The 23,112-nt window shown below is 61.5% G+C and overlaps 1 protein-coding gene across 2 annotated transcripts; it reads left to right on the forward strand.

The window, feature by feature from the left end:
- The first annotated feature begins 4,619 nt into the window (after window positions 1–4,619).
- EVI5L (ecotropic viral integration site 5 like) lies at window positions 4,620–18,734 on the forward strand. Of its 2 annotated transcripts, XM_082012185.1 has the most exons (19): window positions 4,620–4,951; window positions 6,685–6,874; window positions 7,037–7,261; window positions 7,698–7,772; window positions 8,060–8,185; window positions 8,747–8,890; window positions 9,065–9,154; window positions 9,729–9,826; window positions 9,945–10,005; window positions 10,980–11,033; window positions 11,545–11,577; window positions 12,485–12,625; window positions 12,786–12,914; window positions 13,337–13,477; window positions 14,210–14,362; window positions 15,056–15,202; window positions 16,283–16,378; window positions 16,475–16,570; window positions 18,221–18,734. In XM_082012185.1, exons 1-19 carry the CDS (start codon window positions 4,803–4,805, stop codon window positions 18,410–18,412), a joined length of 2,340 nt encoding a protein of 779 aa, XP_081868311.1. In that variant the 5' UTR covers window positions 4,620–4,802; the 3' UTR covers window positions 18,413–18,734. The 2 variants fall into 2 exon arrangements, with proteins under 2 accessions (XP_081868311.1, XP_081868312.1); XM_082012186.1 differs by lacking the exon at window positions 11,545–11,577.
- Window positions 18,735–23,112: the final 4,378 nt, after the last annotated feature.

The raw sequence follows: 23,112 nt of genomic DNA on the forward strand, positions 1-23,112 counted from the left end.
ACTCGACGCCCCAAAGGTGGAGGCGTCTGCCTATCATTCACCGTCAGCCAATAAGAGCCACAAATGTCCTCAGGAAGGCGGGATCAGCCACCTGTGCTGGAGGGGTGAATGCCGCCTAGTCTCTGCGCCCCCATAGGCTGCCTCGCTGTCTCTTGCACCAACGATTGGTAGATTCTCCTGTCAATCAAATCCAAACGCTTCAGCTGAAGAGGCAGGGCTTCTTGTCCTCTCCTGTCAAACAGGTGCCACTCCAAGGGAGATGTGGCAGCCGATTGGTCGCTCTACCTATCCATCATCACCACCTGGACCTGCCATTCGGTGCCCACCCCCCCTCCGGGGGTGAATCATCTCCTTGAATCTCATTGTAAGAGCAGCTTGCCCATCAACCACCGGCTAGCCAGCCCATTGGCTCACCGCTCAGCAGGCGCGGTTTGTAGCCGGCTCCCCAACGGCGGCTCATTCCCCGGTGGGCCGCGGCGATTGGCGATGGCGTCGCGGGGGGGCGGGCGGAGGCGCAGAGGAGGCTCGTTGATTGGCTGGGAGGCGGGGCCGCCTGTCAGTCAGTGTCAGTCGGGGCGGCGGCGGCGGCGGGTTCCCCCCATGGCAGCGGCGGGGCCCGCGGCGGCCGCGGCTCCCGCTCGGCTCCAAGCGGCGGTGGCGGCGGGGGGGCGCCGCGGGCCCCCCCCTCGGAGGCAGGCGGCGGTCGCCATGGCAGCGCCTCGCAGGTAGGAGGGGCCGAGAGGGACGCCCCGCCCCCTCGGGGGGGGGGGGCCCTTCCTCAGGAATGGGGGGGTGCCCCCCGGGGGGGGGGGCGATCGGGGGTAACCACCCCTCTCAGGTTAGGGGGGAGAATTGGGGGTCACCCCCCTCCCCGGGGGTGTTTTGGGGGTGACCCTCTTTGGGGGTATTGGGGGAAAAGCCCCCCTCGAGGCTCTGAGGAGGGGGTGTCTATGGGGGTAATGCTGGGGGGGGGCGGGGATTGAGGTTGCCACCCCCCCCTCAGCTGGGGGGTAATTGGGGGTACCCCCGTGCTGGGGGGGCATTGGGATAATCTTCCCCCTGGCCATGGGGGTGGCTGGGGGTAACCCCCCACCCAGAACTATAGGGGGGATTCCCCCCCCCAGGCTAAGGGGGTAAATGGGGTCCCCCCCACTATAGAGGGGACATTATGGGGGTCTTCCCCTATTCCCCTCCTTTATTGCCCCCCCCCCATTGCAGCCTGTGCGCTGAGCAAAGAGGGTGTTGGCCCTCGCTCCTTTTCCCTTAAAATAATGAGGTTTTGGTTAAAAGGAAAAAGGGGGGGGGGGTCTGCAGGAGGCAGCTGCCCCCCCTCATCACAGCCGCTGTCCCCCAAAATGTCATTGGGGGGGGTGGAGGGGGCTTTTATCACACCCCCCCCCAACCAGTGCACACACCCCCTCTCCACCAGCCTCCCAGTGCCCCCCATGCATGGGGAGGGGGTTTGGGGGGGGGGTGTCGCTGGGTGCCCCCCAAAACACACCCCCCAGCCCCCCAGAAGACGGAGCAACCGCGGCCGCAGCCGCCGGAGCCACGGCTTTGTGCCGTCCCCGACGCGCCTCTCCTTTTGGGTTCAAACCCAGGGATTTTAGCTACGCCGGGACGACTTGCGTTTCCCGTCAAACGACATGTTCCCCCCCCCCCCCAATTCCTCCCCCCTTTTTGATTTTTCCCCTTTTTCTGCTGTTTTTTCATCAATCGGGGCTTCACCGGCGGCGTTTAATACCGGCCGCCACCAGCAGCCTGGATGGGGGGGGGCAAGGGCAAAACCCACCCTATTTTGGTAAAAAATCCCAAAAGACACCAAATCCTCCCAGTTTTGGGCTCGTTTCAACCAATCTAGGACTGCAAAAATCACAAAAATCACCACCCGAGCGGCATTTTGGGTAGTTTTTCCCCAAAAAGCCACGTTTGGAAATGCAGTTTGGTGGCCGGCGCCGGGGGGGAGGCAGTTTCCTTGCTCCGTTTTGGTGCTGAGTTCAATTTTCACCTGGTTTTGGGTGGGTTTGGGTCAGTTTTGAAACTGAGGGGGTTTAGCTTAAAACCGACACCTGCTTCATCGCTGCCAGTGGCAAATTCCGTGATGTTTAAACCCATTTTTAGCCATTTTCCTCCTCTTTTCGCCACCTCTTTTCTCTTGCGTGAAGCTCGAGAACATCCCACTGAAATATTTATGGTTTAATCGATGTTTTTCCCCTTATCTGGCTCCTTTTGCATGTTAATAATTGGGATTTCTGGCATATTGGTGGGTTTTTCATGTTTTGTGTTCGACGGAAAGTCAGCGTCGCTACCCGGTGCCTCCAAAAATTGCTGCTGAAATTGGGGGTGAATCCCTGCTTCGATGAACTTTTAAGAGGCGGCGAGAGCAGCACAGAAAAAAAACCACGGAAACAGCTCGGAGACGCGGCAAAAATGGTGCAAAAAAGGTGCAAAACGGCACTGAGAGACGCTGAGAAAACGGCGTAGAAAATACTGTGAAAACGGGTTGGAAAAGGTGCAAAACGATACTGAAAGACGCCGCAAAAATGGGCGGAAAAAGGCATAAACCGGCACAAAAGGGGAGAAAAGGCACAAAACCCCGCAGAAACAGTACGAAGCGCCACGGAAAAGCTGTGAAAATGGGTCAAAAAAGCTATGAATTGGCAGATTTTGAGTGGAAGGGGAGGAAATTTTAACGTTTTCCTCCCAAAACGCTCTGGCTCGAGGTCGGCGTCTTGACGTCCTGCTGAAATCGGTGTTTTTTAACAGCGTTTTGATTGAGCAACGGTATTTTGGGGGAAAACGGGCGGAGGTGCCGGCCACGCGTGGGGACTTCGGGGACACGCGGGGACCTCGAGGACTCGGCAGCGCCCGGTCGCACCCGGAAAGTTATTTTTTATTAAGCCACCGTCGCAAACGGGCTGAAATCGGGATCAGCCGAGCCCCTTTTTGGGCCAGTTTCCTAAAAACACAGCCTGGGCGCCGCGGTGATGTTTCCAGAACCATTTCCACCATTTTTTACCCCAATTTTCTCAACAACTTCTACAAACCACCCAGACTTTTTTTTTTCCCCTCCAAATTCGAGCGTTTTCGGTAAATTTTGTTACCCGTCACCTCGGAATGAGCTCTCAGCACGACGGGAACCCCTGAAGGACGGTGGCCACCAGCTCCTTCCCCCACGCTGAAAAACCAACAGGATTTCACCCCCAAAAAAGCCCGCGGAAAAAATCACAACTCACCTTTGCTTCTCATTTTCCCATTTCCACCTCTTCTTTTTCCTGGGTCTAATAAACAATATTACCTTTTGTCTACCTGATTTTTGGGTTGAAATCATGCCTTTCGGCCATCCCATGCTCATCCACGTGTGGTTGTTGCTTTTTTTCCCCCCTCCCCGCATCGATGTGGAAATGAACATTTTCCTAAAAAGCCAGTTCAGGATGTTCTCGCAGCCCACTGAACCCTGGCAGGTTGCGCCGCGGCCGCTGTTTGATCAGTAACTTATAATTTTGCAACGAAGCCGCCGGCGCTCACAATTTTTTTTTCATTAAAACGGTATTTTGGGTGATATCAGCCGGCAAGGTTTTGCTGGAAAATATTAATTATAGAAAATAAATTAACGGCTCTCCTGGAGGTGAAGACGCTGCTGAACGACCCCCGTCCCACGACGAGCGCCGTGGGGCTGAATTAAATATAATCAAGGCTTCTCCCCCCCCTCAACTTTATAAAATTTCTTGCTTAATAAGCAAATCTGCTTGATCCCGTTAACGATTGAACCGATTCTCCCTGCTCCCCCTGAAGGCGCTCTGTTAAATTTTGCTGCTTTTGGAAAACCGTTAACCAAACGACGCGGGATTTTCCCCGTTTGCGGTACGGCTGCGCTTGCAGGGCTCCCCTTTGTCGCTCTGTTCTCTTCTGAGCTCGTTTTGCTCCGCTGGCCTGTTTTTCCCCCCAAAAAAGGGTCAGAAATGTGGCTTTTTGGTTAAAACCTCTCCGCTTTTATAGCTTAATCTACACAAAGAGCAAATTAAGCCCAAAGCAGGTAAATCACACATTCGCGGCGCATCCTTCAGGCGCTGCTGCATTTTCCTTCTTTCCTCCGCTTTCTACATCCCCTTTGGCCACAGCAGCGACTGTGGCTTCATTTAGCCAGTCTTCAGCAGCGTTTTTTCACCAGAAGGAGAGTTTTTCAGCCCAAAAAAGGCTGCAGCTTCCTTGGAGGATCCCAAGCCCTGACGATCCCCCAGCTGGAGACATTTGAACCCCTCTTTTCGCAGCACTCCTCAACCCACCGTTTCCCCCCCCATTTCTGCCAGTCCTTCCAATCCCAAATCAGGACTCGTTCCTCCCCGGGAAGGCATTTTTCTGTAAACCATCACCAAAACGGGCAAACTGGGGGCTGTCAACCCCTAAAGCAAATCCACAGCGAGCACAGCTTTCTGTAAATCCTCTCTTCCCATGTCGGCCTGTTCCTTCCCAAAATTCCAGGTTTTAGGCTAATTTAATTCAACTCATTTAGGGCAGACACGGGACGACGCGCTTAAACCCGGCTTGACGTGAAATCTGGGCTGAAATGGGGTTTTTTTTAGGGAATTAAGTGAATATCTGGGTGGGTTGCAAACTGAGCGACGCGCGCATCCTATTTCCTATCAGATTAGCTAAAACGGGGGAGTTTAAGAGATTTGAAGCGATGTGGTGAGGAGGATAAGCCGGAGAGGGGGGTCACGTCCCGCTCACACTGCCGCTCGGCTTTCCAGGTGAGACCCCGAAATCCCTGCGGACTCGGCGCGCTGCCGGCCCCCGCCGCCATGGCGTCACCGGCCATCAGCCCCGATTCGTCCTCCCACGAAGCCCTCTCCTCCGTCAACTCGGCCCCGGCGTGTTCGCCCACCTCCGACTCGGAAAACCTCAGCCCCGACGAACTGGAGCTGCTGGCAAAGCTGGAGGAGCAAAATCGGTGAGTGCCGGGCGATATTTGCCCTCGTTGGGTCTTTTTATCGTCCTTTTTTTTAAGCGTTTCCCGTAAAATCAAAGAGGCTGGACGACAACGAGCCGCTTCCCCCAAGCATCAGTCCAGCCGGGGCGAAAACACGCCGGTTTATTATTTTCAAGGTTATATTTTTCTCTTTGAAAGCAGCAGGGTTTGCTCATTCAGGCAGGCAAAGGGGATTTCTGGAAGAAAGCAGCTGTTTGGAAATAATAAATAATAAACCCACCCGCTTTGGTGGTGGGTTTTAAACTCGCTCGTGATGGGAAACAAGCCCTCAGGCTCACTTTGCCAAAATACCGGGCAAAAAGCTCCGTCCCTGGCATTAAACCGGTGTTAAAATCAAGCCCTGAAATGCAAATTTCCCTGCAAAGTCATTTTTTAAGCAAATTGACTCTTGGGGTAAAAAAAACCCATTGGAAATCTTTTTTTTAAGCGAATTCATTAAAGAAACCTCTGGGCAGTTGTTGGGATCTGGTCCGGGCAAATAGCGCATCTGGGTGCTGTTTTGGGGTGATTTGGGAAAGTATCTCCTTTTTTGGAGTGGTTTTGGCAGAATCTCTCCTCCTTTGGGGCATTTTGGGTGAATATCTATTCCTTTGGGGCAGTATCTCCGTGTTTGGGGGGTATCTCTCCTCTTTTAACATGGTGTTGGGGGAATCTGTCCTCCTCTGGGGTATTTTGGGGGGAATATCTCCTTCTTTGGAGTGGTTTTGGGGGAATATCTCTTTTTTTGGAGTAGTTTTGGAGGAATCTCTCATCCTTTGGGGCATTTGGGGGGGAATATCTCCTCCTTCGGGGCAGTCTTGGGGGAATATCTCTTTCTTTGGGGTGGTTTTGGGGGAAGATCTCCTTTTTTGGAGTGGTTTTGGTGGAATCTCTCCTCCTTTGGGGCATTTTGGGTGTATATCTACTCCTTTGGGGTGGCTTTGGGGCAACATCTCTTTGTTTGGGGGGTATCTCTCCTCTTCTGACACGGTTTTGGAGGAATCTGTCCTCCTTTCGGGTATTTTGGGGGGAATATCTCCTTCTTTGGGGTGGTTTTGGGGGAATATCTCCTTTTTTGGAGTGGTTTTGGAGGATCTCTAGTCCTTTGGGGCATTTTGAGGGGGAATATCTCCTCCTTTGGGGTGGCTTTGGGGGAATATCTGCTTGTTTGGGGTGGTTTGGGGGGAATCTCTCCTCTTTTAGCATGGTTTTTGTGGAAACTCCTCATTTGGGGTATTTGGGGAGAATATCTCCTGTTTTGGGACCGTTTTGGGGGACTCTTTTCTCCTTTGTGGCTGTTTGGGGGAGTATCTCCTCCTTTGGCGCAGTTTTGGAGGAATATCTCTTCTTTTGGAGTGGTTTGGGGGGAATATCTCCTCCTTTGGAGCAATTTTCAGGGAATATCTCTTTCTTTGGGGCATTTGGGGGGACTATCTGCTGTTTGGGGGGAATCTCTCCTCTTTTAGCACAGTTTTGGGCAAATCTCTCTTCCTTTAGGGCTGTTTGGGGGGAGTATCTCTTTTTTGGGGACCATTTTGGGGGAATCTCTTCTCCTTGGAGGCTGTTTTGGGAGAATATCTCCTTTTTTGGGACCATTTGGGGGGACTCTCTTCTCCTTGAGGGCTGTTTTGGGGGGAATGTCTCCTCTTTTCAGGCAGTTTTTGGGGCTCTCTCCTCCTTTGGGGCTTTTTGGGGGCTATCTTGGTCTCTCACAGGCTACTGGAGGCTGACTCCAAGTCGATGCGCTCCATGAACGGCTCGCGAAGGAACAGTGGCTCCTCCTTGGTCTCCAGCTCCTCGGCCTCCTCCAACCTCAGCCACCTCGAGGAGGACACCTGGATCCTCTGGGGCCGCATCGTCAACGAGTGGGACGAGTGGAGGAAGAAGAAGGAGAAGCTGCTGAAGGTGAGGAAACTGCTTTATTTTTAATTATATTTTAACCCCGCTGCAAAAATCTGCAGCATGATCTTCCCCGTGCCGGGACAGGATGATATCTCCCCATCCAAAAGGAACTTCCCCATCTTCTTGAAACCCATTTTTTCAGGTTTTTGCCCCATTTTTCCTCAGGAGCTCATCCGCAAAGGGATCCCCCACCACTTTCGTGCCATCGTCTGGCAGCTGCTCTGCAGTGCCACCGACATGCCCGTCAAAAACCAATATTCGGAGCTGCTCAAGATGTCCTCTCCCTGCGAGAAGCTCATCCGACGGGATATCGCCCGCACCTACCCAGAGCACGAGTTCTTCAAGGGACAGGACAGTCTGGGCCAGGAGGTGCTCTTCAACGTCATGAAGGTAACGTCTTTCCTGGAATGTCGACGGATCTTGGCCACAGCCCAGGCACCGCTTCAGGTTTTGAAGCTGTTTTAACTGGATATTAATTTTTGATGGGTTTGGTTTCCACCACAAACTCCCGGAACCATCACTTCTTGCAGCGCAACAGCCCTTTCCTCGCAAAGGAACCTCGTTCCTCATCTGTCCCAGACCTCATTTTTCCTGTTGAGTTTTATTCTGAATTAAGAAACAAATAGTTGAGTATTTTGGGGTCTAAATTCAAGTGTGGAGCAACATCGTGCTCCCAGGAGGTGTTGTCAAGCAAAAAAAAGCTATTTTTGATGCCATGGTCAAGGCTTCCCTCCACTGTTGACCTCTCACAGCAAACAGGGATGGTGGCCCAGCCAGTCCCCCTGCCCACATATATATTTATTTTGAATTTTTTTCCTCCTTCGAGGCCTATTCACTGGTGGACCGGGAGGTCGGATACTGCCAGGGTAGCGCCTTCATCGTGGGACTGCTGCTCATGCAGGTTTGTGATGACCCCAGGGTGAGGAGGAACTGCTGATGGGTTTTTAACACCCTCCGGAGACAGTGTGGTAGAGCAGGGTTGGGAAATGGGAGCCTTTTTCTTGATTCTCTGGAACAAAATGGGCTCGTTCCCACCATCCCACTTACTCCCGATGGGTTTCAAATGGGTTTGCTCCCTTCACCCAGGGACAGCTCCCGGCACATCCCATCACCTGATGGGAAGAGGCTCCGTGTCCGGAGCTGCCAGCAGAGGTTTAAGGGGGAATTCGTGTCCCTTTGGGTCTTCAGATGCCCGAGGAAGAGGCCTTCTGCGTGTTCGTGAGGCTGATGCAGGAGTACCGATTACGGGAGCTCTTCAAACCCAGCATGGCCGAGCTGGGGCTCTGCATCTACCAGTTTGAGTACATGCTGCAGGTAGGCACCACCCCACGCCCCACAAAAAGCTCGGGGTGGTGGGAGTCGATGAGTAGAGCCAGGGGACAAGGACAGGGAGAGGTAGGAGTGAGGTGGCAGCTCTTGGGAGAAATGGGTTCCTCCAATGGAGCTCGTGTCCAGCAACACAGATCCTGGGGACGTCTATGAGATGCTCTGAGGACCATCCATCATTTCTCAAGGGGGACATCAGTGAGACCCCAAGGACGTCCACAACATCCCCTGGGGGTATCGGTGAGACCCCAGGGCACCTCCATGAGATGCCCCAGGGACCATCTGTGAGACCCTGGGGACCATCTGTGAGACACCCAAAGGAACCATCCATGAGAAACCCCAGGGACCATCCACAAAATGCCCTGAGGGACATCCATGAGATCCTGGGGACCATCCACGAGCCCCCACCACCAAGAGGCCTTCCATGAAGCCCCTCAGGGACCTCCACAAGACCTCGTGGACCTGCTCAAACCTCAGCAGCCATGAATGACCCCTAAAAACATCCACCATTCCCCATTTCTCTTCATTTCCCCCATTTCTCACATCCAGGAGCAGCTGCCGGAGCTGAACATCCACTTCCGCTCGCAGAGCTTCCTCACCTCCATGTACGCCTCGTCCTGGTTCCTCACCCTCTTCCTCACCACCTTCCCTCTTCCCGTGGCCACACGCGTCTTTGACATCTTCATGTACGAGGTAACGGGGCTGTGGCCAACACCATGAATCACAAAGGGATTTTCCACAGCCACGTTTTCCACTTGGATGTGGAAACGTTTTCCCGCGCCAGCCAGTCTGGTTTTGGGGAGAAAAACCCCAAATCCCAGGTGGGAAAGGTGATGGTGTGGGATCAAGCGTGGGCCCTTCCTGCAGGGGCTGGAGATCGTCTTCCGCGTGGGGATGGCACTGCTGCAGTTCAACCAGGCTGAGCTCGTCCAACTCGACATGGAGGGCATGTCCCAGGTACCTGCCGGTGGTTTTTGGGGTAGATTTAGCCTACGGGATGTGTTTCGGGATGGCTTAGTCTAACAGGATGTGTTTTGGGGTGGATTTGTCCAACAGGATGTGGTTTTGGACAGATTCCTCCAATGGGATGTGTTTTGGCATGGATTTAGGCAACAGGATGTATGTTGGGGTGGATTTGTCCAACAGAACATCCGAGGGGATGTATTTTTGGGCAGATATTTCCAAGAGGATGTAGGTTTGGGCAGATTTACCCCAGATTTAATATTTTGGGGCGTGTTTCTCCCAGCTGGATGTGTTTGGGGCCAATTTATGCAACAAGCCATATTTTGTGGTGGATTTATGCAAAGGGCTGTATTTTAGGTTTACATGATGGGCCATATTTTGGGGCTGGTTTATGCAGTAGGTTGTATTTTGGGGTGGATTTATGCAACAAGAGTGTGTTTTGGGGCAGATTTATCCAACGGGCCCTACTTTGGGGCTGGTTTTACGCAACGGGCCCTGCTTTGGGGCTGGTTTAAGCAATGGCCTGTGTTTCGGGGCCGTGTTTCACGGCTGGTCTCTGTACCTGCAGTACTTCCAGAAGGTCATCCCACACCAATTCGACAGTTGCCCCGACAAGCTCATCCTCAGGGCCTTCCAGGTCAAGTACAACCCCAAGAAGATGAAGAGGTGAGACGGGGAGACGGGTTCCTGTGCTTGGATGGGGTTCCCCCAGCAGCCGTGGGTGTAGGGCCAGGGTGTCTGGTCCCCATCCTCGTGTCCCAGCCTGTCCCCATGTCCTGAGCAGGCTGGAGAAGGAGTATGCCGCCATCAAGAACAAAGAGATGGAGGAGCAGATCGAGATCAAGGTGAGACAAGTCAAGTGTTGGTCTCCTGGAGGTGCTTGAGCCATCCTCATGGCCACTTGGCCCATCCCCAGGGCCAGCTGAGCCTTCCTGGCATGGCTTAGCCCATCCTTGTGGCCATCTAAGCCGTCCTGGAGCCACGTTGGCCCATCCTAGGGCCACTTGACCCATTCCCAGAGCTGTTTGAGCCATCCTGGGATGGCTTAGCCTATCCCCAGGACCATCTGAGCCATCCTGGGGCCACTTTGAGCCATCCCAGGGCCATGTAGTCCATTCCTGGGGCTGCTTGAGCCACATCAGCGTGGCTCAGCCTCTCACTGGAGCCACTTGACCCATCCCTGAGAGGGCTTAGCCCATCCCCAGTCCCACTTGAGCCATCCTGGGACAGCTTGACCCATCCCTGGGGCCATCTAAGCCATCCTGGGATTGCTTTGACCCATCCCACGGCCATTGAAACTGTCCCCAAGGCCACTTAGCCCATCCTGGGTACCATTTAGCCTGTCCCCAGCACCTTTTGACCCATCCCTGGGGCCACTTGAGACCTGCTGGGACAGTTTAGTCCATCCCCGGGGCTATTTAAGCCATCCTGGGGCCATTATGACCCATCCCAGGGCCATTTAAGGTGTCCCCAAAGGCCACTTAAGCCATCCTGGGGTCACTTGACCTGTTGCAGAGCAGTTTGAGCCATCCCAGAGCCACTTTCACCCGTCCGTGGGGACATTTAGCCTGTCCCTGGGGCTATGTAAGCCATCCTGGAGCCACTATGAGCCACCCCCAGGGCCATTTAAGCTGTCCCCAGGGCTACTTAGCCTGTCCCCAGAGCCATGTAAGCCATCCCAGGGCCACCTGACCCATCCCCGGGGCCACTTTACCCCCACGTCCCGCTGTCCCCGTGCTGTCCCCAGGCTCAGCGACCCCCCTGGGGACATCAAACCCCCTCCCCGGGACTTATTCCTCCCCATTTTTGCCCCCCCCAGCGCCTCCGCACCGAGAACCGCCTGCTGAAACAGCGCATCGAAACCCTGGAGAAGGTGAGCCCCACGACTGGCACCCCAAAACCCCCCTGGGGGCACCCAACCCCCCCTGGAGCACCCAAAATATCCCCCGGAGCACCCCAAACTCATGCACCCATGCCACCACTGGCCAGAGATCCCAGCACCCGTGAGTGCAACCCTGCAAGCTCCAGCACCCCTTTTATGGGCCGTACCCCCAAAATCTCCCCTCCCAGCACCATTTTGCTACAAAAAAAGGAGATTTAAGTCCAGCGAGCGGCTGCTTCATCATTTTTCCGCACAAAGTCTCCCTCTGGGAAGTTGAAAACGCTCCGTTTTAGGGCAAAACACCACCATCGCTATGTTTACCCCCTGGCACGGGGGAAAAAGAGCTAAAATCCTTGGAAAACACCCCAAAACGGGGCCCGATACTGCGCGGGAAGGTTGCCGGGTGCCTCCACCTCGTGGCTTCTGTCGCTGCCTCCGTCTCCTTCGTTTATCTCGTTACGTCTCTCCTCTCTTTCCCTCACTTCGCCGCCGGCGGCCGCAGGAGAGCGCGGCTCTCGCCGACAGGCTCATCCAGGTAGCGTCAAAAATAGCTATTTTTCTCTTTTCTGCTGTGTTTTAACCCTTTTCTTCCCCCTTTTGCTTCCCAGCCCGTCTGCGTCTGGCTCGTTTGGGGAGGATTTGCCCTTTTTCCTGCTTTTCCGGAGGCTCCCGTGCACCTTCCCCGCTCTGGGGGGTGGGAGGGAAGGAGGATTTGGGGGCAGTTGGTGAAAATGGGGGGATTTCAGCCCATTTGGGGGCTCAGGGAAAAGTGGGGGGTGGCACGGTGGCACTTGGGGGCAGAGACTGGCTAAGATGGGGTAAAAGCCACCGTTTTGATGAGTTTGACCAAAATATGTGGGTTTTGAGTGGAAGGTCATGGGTTGTGGGGTGAGAGCGGCTCTGAGGGGACAAAATGGCCCCTGGTGGTCCCCATGGGGCTGGTGTCACCTCCTTGTCCTTGGTGTCACCTGCCGTGGGGCTGGGGTCACCCTATGGGGCTGGTGTCACCCGCTTCTCCTTGGTGTCACCTGCCGTGGGGCTGGCATCACCTCCTCATCCCCAGCGTCACCCATCTTGTCCCCAGTGTCACCTGCCACAGGGCCAGCATCGCTCTGTTGTCACCCCCTCGTCCCTGCCGTCACCCACTGCGGGGACAGGGGCTGGTGTCACCCCCTCACCCCTGGCATCACCTCTCTGTGGGGCTGGCGTCACCCCCTTGTCCCCAGCGTCACTGCCTTGTCCCCAGCCTCACCCGCTGCGGGACTGACGTCACCCCTCGTCCCTGGTGCCACCCCCTTGTCCCCACCATCACCCCATGTCCCCAGCATCCCCCCCTTGTCCCCACCACCCCACCACCGCCACCGCACCCCTCCCAGTGACACGCTGGGGGGCAGAACCGGGCGCGCCATGCCACGGCGGTGACACGTCCCCGCTGTCCCCAGGGCCAGGTGACACGGGCGCAGGAGGCAGAGGAGAACTACATCATCAAGCGGGAGCTGGCGGTGGTGAAGCAACGCTGCACCTCGGCCACCGAGAACCTGCAGCGCGCCCAGACCACCATCCGGCAGCTGCAGGACCAGCAGGTCGGTGTCCCCAAACGTCCCCAAACGTCCCCGTATCCCCCCCACGCGTCACTCTTTCAATTTGCGCCCCACCGCAGCCCGGATTCGGGTGCCGCCGCCGCGGGGAACGGGCGCAGCGGGTATTGCGCCCCGCGGGTGACGCGTTTGGGGACGGTGGCAGGGGAACCCGCGCTTCAGCGAGGAGTTTGTCACCCACTTGGAGACGGAGCTGGAGCAGTCGCGGCTGCGGGAGAGCGAGACCCTCGGCGCCCTCAAGGAGATGCAGGATAAAGTCCTCGACATGGAGAAGGTGACGGGGACGCTCGTGGGTGTCACTTTGGGTGGCCTTGGGGACGGGGGCGGCCCCACGAGTGGCCCTGGGGATGGGGAGTGTCACACGAGTGGTCCCCGGGACGGGGACAGTCATGTGGGTGGCCCTGGGGATGGTCACAGGACTGGCCCTGGGGGTGGAGAGTGTCACACAAGTGGCCTTGGGGACATGAGTGTCCCCAGGGGTTCCCTTGTCCTTAATGTCCCCTGTCATCTCCCCACAATGCCCCCAGTGCCACCACTCTGGAGTGTCCCTGCCGACAGCCAGCGCCGCCACCCCGAGCTGTCCCCCGTGACATCCCGTGTCACCACCCGAGGTGTCCCTGCCAACCTCCAGTGCCACTGCCCCGCGATGTCCCTGCCCTGGCGTGTCCCCACCGATGTCCCCCGTTGTCCCCGCAGAGGAACAGCCTGCTGCCGGACGAGGACAACGTGGTGCGGCTGCAGGAGGAGCTGCAGGCGCTGGCGCTGCGCGAGGCCGAGGCCGTCAAGTCGCTGACGGAGCTGCAGCAGCAGGTGAAGGACCTTAGTGACAGCTGGCAGGTAAGGACCCCGACGCCCGCGTCCCCCCCGATGTCACCTGGGTGTCCCCCGGATACCTGCGTCCCCTCTCAGCTACCTGGGACCCGTGTCCTGATGCCTGGGTCCCTTCCTGGTCACCTGGGTCCCTTGTCCTGATGCCTGGGTCCCTTCTTTGTCACCTGGGTCCCTTCCTGGTCACCTGGGTCCCTTGTCCCAACATCTGGGTCCCTTCCTGGTCACCTGGGTCCCTTCCTGGTCACCTGGGTCCCTTGTCCCAACATCTGGGTCCCTTCCTGGTCACCTGGGTCCCTTCCTGGTCACCTGGGTCCCTTGTCCCAACATCTGGGTCCCTTCCTGGTCACCTGGGACCCTTGTCCTGATGCCTGGGTCCCTTCTTTGTCACCTGGGTCCCTTCTTTGTCACCTGGATCCCTTCCTGGTCACCTGGGACCCTTGTCCTGACGCCTGCATCCCTTCCTGGTCACCTGGGTCCCTTCCTGGTCACCTGGGTCCCTTGTCCCAACATCTGGGCCCCCCCCCGACTACCTGGGTCCCCTCCCAGCCACCTCTGTTCCCTCCTGGCCACCTAGGTCCCTTGTCCCAACATCTGGGTCCCCTCCCCACCACCTGTGTCCCTCGTCCCAACGCCTCTGTCCCTTCCTGCCCACCCGGGTCCCTCGTCCTGCCACCCGGCCCCTCCATGGGGGGCAGCCGTGTCCCACCCAGCGGGTGTCTAACGGGTGCGGGGGCACAGGCGGGCCGGGCAAGCGGGCGCTGGAAGGAGTCCCCGCGGCGGAGCAACGCCAACGCGCTGCAGGAGGCCGTGGTGGCGGCGCGGCTGCGGGAGGCCCAGGCCCAGGCCGAGCTGCGGGCGCTGCGCCAGCGGGTGCTGCAGCTGGAGACGCAGGTCAGAGCCCGGGCCGCATCCTGACTGGGGGGTGCTGGGGTCCTGGGTGCTGAACTGGGGGTGCTGCAGCTGGAGACGCAGGTCAGAGCCCGGGCTGCATCCTGACTGGGGGGTGCTGGGGTCCTGGGTGCTGGGCTGGGGGTGCTGGGGTCCTGGGTGCTGGACTGGGGCTGCGGGCGCTGCGCCAGCGGGTGCTGCAGCTGGAGACGCAGGTCGGAGCCCGGGCCGCATCCTGACTGGGGGTTGCTGGGGTCCTGGGTGCTGAACTGGGGGTGCTGCAGCTGGAGACGCAGGTCAGAGCCCGGGCCGCATCCTGACTGGGGGGTGCTGGGGTTGTGGGTGCTGGGCTGGGGGTGCTGGGGTCCTGGGTGCTGAACTGGGGCTGCGGGCGCTGCGCCAGCGGGTGCTGCAGCTGGAGACGCAGGTCAGAGCCCGGGCCGCATCCTGACTGGGGGGTGCTGGGGTCCTGGGTGCTGGGCTGGGGGTGCTGGGGTCCTGGGTGCTGGACTGGGTGGTGCTGGCTCCGTGGGTGCTGGGTGCCTGCACCCCCAGGGCCAGATGCGGGCGCAGCAGAGCTGCGTGGGGCTGCGGGAGCTGATGGGGGGGAGAGGGGGGTGACAGCCCCGTCCCCCAGCCAGGGCCAGCCGGGGGCCGGTGACAGGGCCGGGGCGGTGACAGTCGTGTCCCCCGCAGGGCCAGATCCAGCGCACGGTGCTGGGCCGGGCGGAGCAGACGTGCGCGGGGCTGCGGGAGCAGCTGCGGCTGGCGGCGGCGCAGAGCAAGGGGCTGCAGGCGCAGCTCAGCGAGAGCCACCGCAAACACGCCGAGGCCCAGTGCAAGGTGGGGCGCCCTGGGGACACCCTCCGTCACCTCCCCGGGGACACTCCCGGGCCCTCCGATGGGGACACCCACCGCCCCTCCCGGGCGGTCACGGTGTCCTGTCCCGTGGGGTCCCCGTGTCCCCTCCCGGGGGGTCAATGTGTCACCTTAGAGGGTCCCCATGTCCCCTCCTGTGGGGTCCCTGTGTCCCCTCCCATGGGGTCACAGTGTCCCGTTCCATGGCGTCCCCGTGTCCCCTCCAAGGGGGTCAATGTGTCACCTTAGAGGGTCCCCATGTCCCCTCCAAGGGGGTCAATGTGTCACCTTAGAGGGTCCCCATGTCCCCTCCTGTGGAGTCCCAGGGGGGTCACAGTGTCCCGTTCCATGGCGTCCCCGTGTCCCCTCCAAGGGGGTCAATGTGTCACCTTAGAGGGTCCCCATGTCCCCTCCAAGGGGGTCAATGTGTCACCTTAGAGGGTCCCCATGTCCCCTCCTGTGGAGTCCCAGGGGGGTCACAGTGTCCCGTTCCATGGCGTCCCCGTGTCCCCTCCAAGGGGGTCAATGTGTCACCTTAGAGGGTCCCCATGTCCCCTCCCACGGGGTCCCCATGTCCCCTCCAGAGGGGGAGTCAATGTGTCACCTTAGAGGATCCCCATGTCCCCTCCTGTGGGGTCCCTGTGTCCCCTCCAGGGGGGTCACAGTGTCCCATTCCATGGCATCCCCGTGTCCCCTCCAAGGGGGTCAATGTGTCACCTTAGAGGGTCCCCATGTCCCCTCCAAGGGGGTCAATGTGTCACCTTAGAGGGTCCCCACGTCCCCTCACATGAGGTCCCCATGTCCCCTCCAACAGGGACCCCATGTCTCCTCCAGGGGGATCAATGTGTCACCTCTTAGAGGGTCCCCATGTCCCCTCCCATGGGGTCCCAGTGTCCCCTCCTGTAGTGTCCCCATGTCCCCTCCAAGGGGGTCCCCAACACCCCCAACACCCTCTCCACTGACCTTGCCTCCTCCCTGGGGACAGGGAGGGGCTGGAGCCTCCCCCAGAGGTGGGTGGCACAGGGGTGGCAGTGGGGTGACACCGGGTGACACGAGTGTCCCCAGAGCAAGGAGGAGGTGATGGCAGTGCGGCTGCGTGAGGCTGACAGCATGGCGGCCCTGGCTGAGATGCGACAGCGCGTCGCCGAGCTGGAGATTCAGGTGAGGGAGGGGACAAGGGCGGGGGGGGACAAGGGGGACGGGGTGACAGGGTGACAGGGAGGGGACGGGCACCCGCTGACCCGCCCGCACCCGCAGAGGGAGGAGGGCATGATCCAGGGGCAGCTCAACCACTCGGATGCCACCCAGTACATCCGCCAGCTCAAGGACCACATCGACGAGCTCAAGGCTGAGGTAAGGCAACCGTGGGTGCCGTGGCACCCACGTCCTGCACCCACGGGTGCTGGGGGACCCATACCCTGCACCCACGGATGCTGCGGGGTCTGTACCCTGCACCCACAGGTGCTGGGGGACCCAGATTCTGCACTCACGGATGCTGTAGGACCTGTACCCTGCACCCATGGGTGCTGGGGGACCCACATGCTGCACCCACGGGTGCTGGGGGCCCTGTACGCTGCACCCACGGATGCTGTAGGACCTGTACCCTGCACCCATGGGTGCTGGGGGACCCACATGCTGCACCCACGGGTGCTGGGGGCCCTGTACGCTGCACCCACAGATGCTGTGGGTTCTGTACCCCGCACCCACGGGTGGTGGGAGACCTGTGCCCTGCACCCACGGGTGCTGGGGCACCCACATTCTGCACTCACGGATGCCGCAGCACCTATGTCCTGCACCCATGGGTGCTGAGGGACCCACATCCTGCACCGATGGGTGCTGGGAGACCTGTAACCTGCACCCACGGGTGCGAGAGGACCCACATTCTGCACTCACGGATGCTGCAGCACCCATGTCCTGCACCCATGGGTGCTGAGGAACCCACATCCTGCACACACGGGTGCTGAGGGACCCACATCCTGCACCCGTGGGTGCTGGGAGACCTGTAACCTGCACCCACGGGTGCAGGGGGACCCACATTCTGCACTCACGGATGCTGTGGGACCTGTAACCTGCACCCATGGGTGCTGGGGGCCCCACATGCTGCACCCACGGGTGCTGTGGGGTCTCGACCCTGCACCCACGGGTGGTGGGAGACCTGTACCCTGCACCCATGAGTGCTGGGGGACCCACATGCTGCACCCACAGGTGCGGGGGGAGACCTGTACCTTGCACCCATGGGTGCTGGGGGACCCACATTCTGCACTCACGGATGCTGCAGCACCCATGTCCTGCACCCATGGGTGCTGAGGGACCCTCATCCCGTACCCACAGATGCTGTGGGGTCTGTACCCTGCACCCGTGGGTGCTGGGGGACCCGTAATCGGGCACCCATGGGTGCTGGGGGCCCCCCATACCAGGTCTGGCACCCATGCAATGCCTCAAGGACCCTCCCCTGGGGAGGGTCCCCGACGTCCCCAAGGCCGCGACACGCGGGGACGGTCCCCGACTGGGGCTGCGCTGGGCACGGGCGCCGGCGGCGATGTCCCGGGTGCCGGCGGCGATGTCCCCGGGCGCCACGCGGCACAGGGGCGGCCGGTGACGGTGTCTCCCCCGTCTCTCCTCCCTCCTCCCCTTCTCCGCTGGCCCTTGTCCCCTCCGGTTCCCCCTCCTGTCCCTTGTCCCCTTCTGTCCCCCACCCTGTCTTGTCCTCCACCCTGGCCCTTGTCCCCTTGTCCCCGTCCCTCTGTCCCACCACCTGTCGTGTCCCTGTGTCCCTTGTCCCCATGTCCCTTGTCCCACCACCCACCGTGTCCCCGTGTCCCTTGTCCCCATATCCCTTGTCCCCATCCCCTTGTCCCACCACCCATCGTGTCCCCGTGTCCCTTGTCCCCGTCCCCTTGTCCCACCACCCATCGTGTCCCCGTGTCCCTTGTCCCTATGTCCCTTGTCCCACCACCCATTGTGTCCCTTGTCCCCATGTCCCCTTGTCCCCTGTCCCCGCAGATCCGGCTGCTGCGGGGGCCGCTGGCCTTCGGGGCGGTGGGGCTGGGGACACGCCTGGGGGACGAGGACTCGCTGGGTTCCTCCGATGAGGAGCTGCCACCCTTCGCCCTGACCCACGGGGACATCGGGGACCTCGGGGACATGGGGGACAGCAGCGACAGCGAGACCGAGGGGGCACCCACGGCACCGTGACCCACGGGGACATCGGGGACACAGGGGACAGCAGCAGCCAGCGAGACCGAGGGGGCACCCATGGCACCTGGATCCACGGGGACGTGGGGGACAAGCAATGCCAGCGAGCCCGGGAGCCACCCCAGGGACCCTCACCCATGGGGACCTGCCAGCCCCATGGCACCCAGGGGACACCCAGGGGACACTGAGGGACACCCAGGGGCCCTACAGCACCCAGGGGACACTTAAGGGACACTCACAGGCCCCATGGCACCCAGGGGACACTAAGGGCCCACCCAGGGGACACTGAGGAACACCCGTGGCCCCTGTGGCACCCAGGGGACACTGAGGGCACCTATGGGTCCTGTGGCACCCAGGGGACACTGGAGGACACTAAGGGGCACCCATGGGCCCCACAGCACCCAGGGGACGCTGGGGCACACCCAGGGGCCCCACAGCACCCAGGGGACACTTCAGGGACACCCGCGGGCCCCAGGGGATACTAAGGGACACCCATGGGCCCCACAGCACCCAGAGGACACTGAGGGCACCCGTGGGCCCACGGCAGGATCTGGACATGGGAAGGTCAAGGTCTTGGGCCTGGGGCTGGACCAAGCCCCTGGCAGGTCCCTGAGCATGGCTGGATCCCCCTCACGGAGGGATCCCGGGCACCACTGGATCCCAAAACGGCTGAATCCCGCTCATGGAGGAATCATGGGCACCACTGGATCCCCAAACAGCTGGATCCCACTGACGGAGGGATCCCGGGCACCACTGGATCCCAAAATGGCTGGATCCCGCTCACAGAGGGATCCTGGGCACCGCTGGATCCCTGAAGGGCTGGATCCCACTCACAGAGGGATCCCAGGCACCACTGGATCCCCAAATGGCCAGATCCCACTTGCAGAGGGATCCTGGGCACCACTGGATCTCCAAACGGGAAGCTCCTGCTCATGGAGGCAGTGCTGGATCCCCAAATGGCTGGACCCCACTCACAGAGGGATCTCGGACACCACCAGATGCCAGAACAGCAGGATCCCGCTCATGGAGGGATCCCAGGAACTGCTGGATCCCCGAATGGCCAGATTCCACTTGTGGCGGGATCCTGGGCACCGCTGGATCCCTGAAGGGCTGGATCCTGCTCACAGAGGGATCCTGGGCACTGCTGGATCCCCGAACAGCTGGATCCCGCTCACAGAGGGATCCTGGGCACTGCTGGATCCCGCTCACAGCTGGATCCCGCTCACAGAGGGATCCCAGGACGCGACGGGACCCCCCAGGATGCAGCCCAAGGCTGGATCCCGGACCCAGTGCCCCCCTGGATGCCGTGGGTCCCCCCACACCCCGACACCCCCCCACGGACGCGGCCGGGTCCTGCGCACGGTGATCTCCCGGGGACGGCGGGATCCCAGGGAGCAGCCGGATCCCGGATCCAGCCGACACCCCCCATGGCCCCCCCCCAAGCCCCCGGACGGATACTGGACACGGGGGGACCCTGACACCGCCCACGGCGGGGCCAGATCCTGGACATTTTGGGGTGGGGGGCACCCAGATCCGTGGCCGGATCCTGCCCCCCCCCCACCCCCCACTGCTGTTTATACCCTGTACAGAGAAATACAGACGCTGTGGGGCAGCGGGACCCCCAAAGCCTCAAATCCACCCCCAAAGCCCTGCTGAGACCCCCAAATCCCTGAGATTGGCCCCAAAATGGCCCCCCAGGACCCCAAAACCCTTGGAATTCACCCCCAAAAATCTGCTGAGGCCCCAAAATCCTGGAGATTGGCCCCAAAATGGCCCCCCAGGACCCCAAAGCCTCTGGAATTCACCCCCAAGAATCTGCTGAGGCCCCAAAATCCCTGGAATTTGCCCCTTAACAGCCTCCCCCCACCCAGGGGACCCCGATAGCCACATGGGGGGGTCAGCAGCACCTTTATTTGCCCCCCTCCCCCAAGGGGGGAGGGTCCTGGGGGGGGGTCTGGGCTCAGGGTGCTGCTGGGGGGGGCCGGGTGGGCGGCGGCTTCGGGTCGGTGGTCCTGAGCTGGGGAGGGGGGGGGGAGGCTTGTGCCCCCCCAGTACCCCCAGTGCTCCCAGTTCCCCCCCAATTCTCTCCCATTGCTCCCAGTATCTCTTTCCAGTGCCCCCCCCCATGTTGCAAATTACCCCCCCGGAGTTCCCAGTGCTGTCCCAGTACCTCCCCAGTTACCCTCTGTGCCCCCTGATTCCCTCCCATTGCTCCCAGTATCTTTCCAGTACTCCCAGTATCCCCAGTGCCACCCCCAGTTGCCCCCCAGTATTGCCAGTTCCCCCCCACGCCCCCCTTGAGCGTGCCCCAAGTTACCTCCCAGTTCCCCCCATCCATCCCAGTGATACCAGTTACCCCCATCCCCCTCCAATTCCCTCCCAATGCTCCCAGTATCTCCAGGATCATGCTCCCAGTTACCGCCTGTGCCCTCCCAGTTTCCCCTGCATCACTCCCAGTGTCTTTCCAGTACACCCCCAGTACTTCCAGTAACCCCAGTGCCCCCAACAGTGTTCCCAGCATCCCACAGTATTGCCAGTCACCCCCCTTGCCCCGAGCTCCCAGTGCCCCAAGTTACCTCCCAGTTCCCACCCCAGCCCTCCCAGTGGCCCCTCCCAGTGCCCCCAGTATCCCTCAGTCCCCCCGTTACCTGGCCCCCCCCGGGCTGGGGGGCAGCACTGGAGCTGGGGGGGGCCGGGGGGGGCGGCGAGCAGCTGAGGGCAGGGGGGGGGGTCAGCAATGAGGGGAGAGGGCGGGGGGGGGGGTCCAGCCTTGGGGGGGGGCCATGGGGGGGCAGGTGGCTTGAGGGGGTCATGGAGGGGGTTAAAGGGGGTGACACAGCCCGGGGGGGCCCCCGCGGGGGTGGGGTACAAAGGGGGGGGGATCCCTGTGGGAGGGGTCCCGGGGGGGTGTCACCTCTAGGGGTTGGGGGGGGTCATTGGGAGAGGGGCCTTTTGAGGGGGGAGGCCAGTTTGGACGGGTCCCGGTTTGGGGGCGGGTGGGGGGGGTGGGGGTCCCGGTTTGGGGAGTGTGTCCCTGTTTGGGGGGTGCCCTGGTTTCGAGGGTTGTCCTGGTTTGGGGGGGGGTCCTGGTTTTGGGGGGGGTCCCGGTTTTGGGGATGTGTCCCGGTTTGGGGGGAGTTGTCCCGGTTTTGGGGTGGGGCCCCGTTTTGAGGGAGGGTCCCGGTTTTGGGGGGGTCCCCTCACCTGTGCGGCCGTGGACGAACCAGAGCCCCCCCGCCAGGGCCGCCCCCACCACGAAGGTCCCGAAGGAGACGGCGGCCACGGCCCCGGGGGGCACGGCGGGCTCTGGGGGGGGGGCAGCGTCAGAGGGACCCCTCACCCCCCCAACCCTCCCCCCACCTCCGCGGGGGGGGCCCCGGTGTCCGGGTGCCCCCCCCCGTTCCCCCCAAAGCGACCACTCACCCGCAGGGGGGGTCCGCGGGGGGGGCGGGGGGCGTCGCAGAAAGGGGGGTGGCGGCGGGAACGGCACCGGGGGGCACCTGGGGGGGAAGGCGCTTATGGGGGGGCACGGCGGAGGGGGGGTCCCTACTGTGCCGGGGGGAATTGGGGGTCTCGGGGGGGGTGGCGTGGGTGTTTGGGGTGACGGTTGTGGGTTCCTGGGGGCATTCCGGGGGGGGGGCAGTTGGGGTCCCGGAGGGCTTGGGGGGTCCGGGGGGGGGCGTCTCGGTCGGGAGGGGTTCCAAGGGGGGACCAGGGGTTGGGGGGCCGGGGGGTCCCAGAGGGTCCCGGAGCTTGGGGTGGGGCCCGGTCAGGGGGTCCCGGGGTTTGGGGTCCCGGGTTTGGGGGAGCCCAGGGGGTCCCGGTCAGGGGGTCCCAGGGTTTGGGGGAGCCCGGGGGGTTCCAGGGGGTCCCGGGGTTGGGGGTCCGGGTTTGAGGGGCCCGGGGGGGGCCGGACCTGGCGCGGCGGTGCCGACGGGCCCGAGCGTCACCACGATGGGGCGGGTGACGGTGCGGAGGGCGCGGCCGTGGGCGGGGTCGGGGCGGGGCCGCGGGCGGGGCCGAGGGGCGGGACCTGCCCCGGAGGCCCCGCCCCTCCGGCGGGGACAGAGCTCCGCCCGGCACTGCATGGCGGGGGGGGGGGGGCACCGCTTCACCCCGGTGCCGGTGCCCCCCGGTCACCCCCCGCTCCCAGTACCCCCCCACTGGGACTGCCGGTACCGCCCCCCCCGCGCCTTCTTGTCCCGGGTCCCGCCACCTCCCGGTACCGGGGACCGGCCGGGGCCGCCGCCCCCCACCGCGTTCCCGGTGTGTCCCCGTTCCCCTCCCGTCGCCCCCCGGTCCCCGTGTGTGTCCCCGGTTCCCTCCCGAGTCCCCCCCCCAACCTTCCCGCTGTCCCCCGTTCCCCTCCCGTGCCCCCCCCCGTTCCCGGTGCCCCCTACTCCCGGTGTGTCCCCCCCCCCCAGGCCCCTCCCGGACCCCCCCGCCCCGTACCGGCGGCAGCCCATCCCCGCGGCCTCGGGCCGCCCCGGCGCGGCAGAGCCGGAGGCGACAGTGCAGGAACTGCAGCGGCTCGGGGAAGCGGGGGGGCAGGAGGAACGAGAGCAGCAGCCGCCGCCGCCGCGCCCCCCCCCACGGCCCCGCCGCCCCCCGCGCCGCGCACCCCCCACGCAGCACCACGAGTGGCCGTGGGGCCGCGCCGCGCCCCGGGGCGGGGGACGATCGCGGCGAGACGAAGCAAC

This window comes from Phaethon aethereus, assembly GCF_964289735.1.
Source record: "Phaethon aethereus genome assembly, chromosome: 32".
Lineage (NCBI taxonomy): Eukaryota > Metazoa > Chordata > Aves > Phaethontiformes > Phaethontidae > Phaethon > Phaethon aethereus.

Bases quoted from the DNA above. Each gene is read 5' to 3' on its own strand.
- EVI5L (XM_082012185.1), top strand. From the start codon at position 4,803: ATGGCGTCACCGGCCATCAGCCCCGATTCGTCCTCCCACGAAGCCCTC. The intron at 10,006-10,979 runs GTGAGACAAGTC...TGCCCCCCCCAG, and splicing joins AGGAGCAGATCGAGATCAAG to CGCCTCCGCACCGAGAACCG. The intron at 11,578-12,484 runs GTAGCGTCAAAA...CGCTGTCCCCAG, and splicing joins TCGCCGACAGGCTCATCCAG to GGCCAGGTGACACGGGCGCA.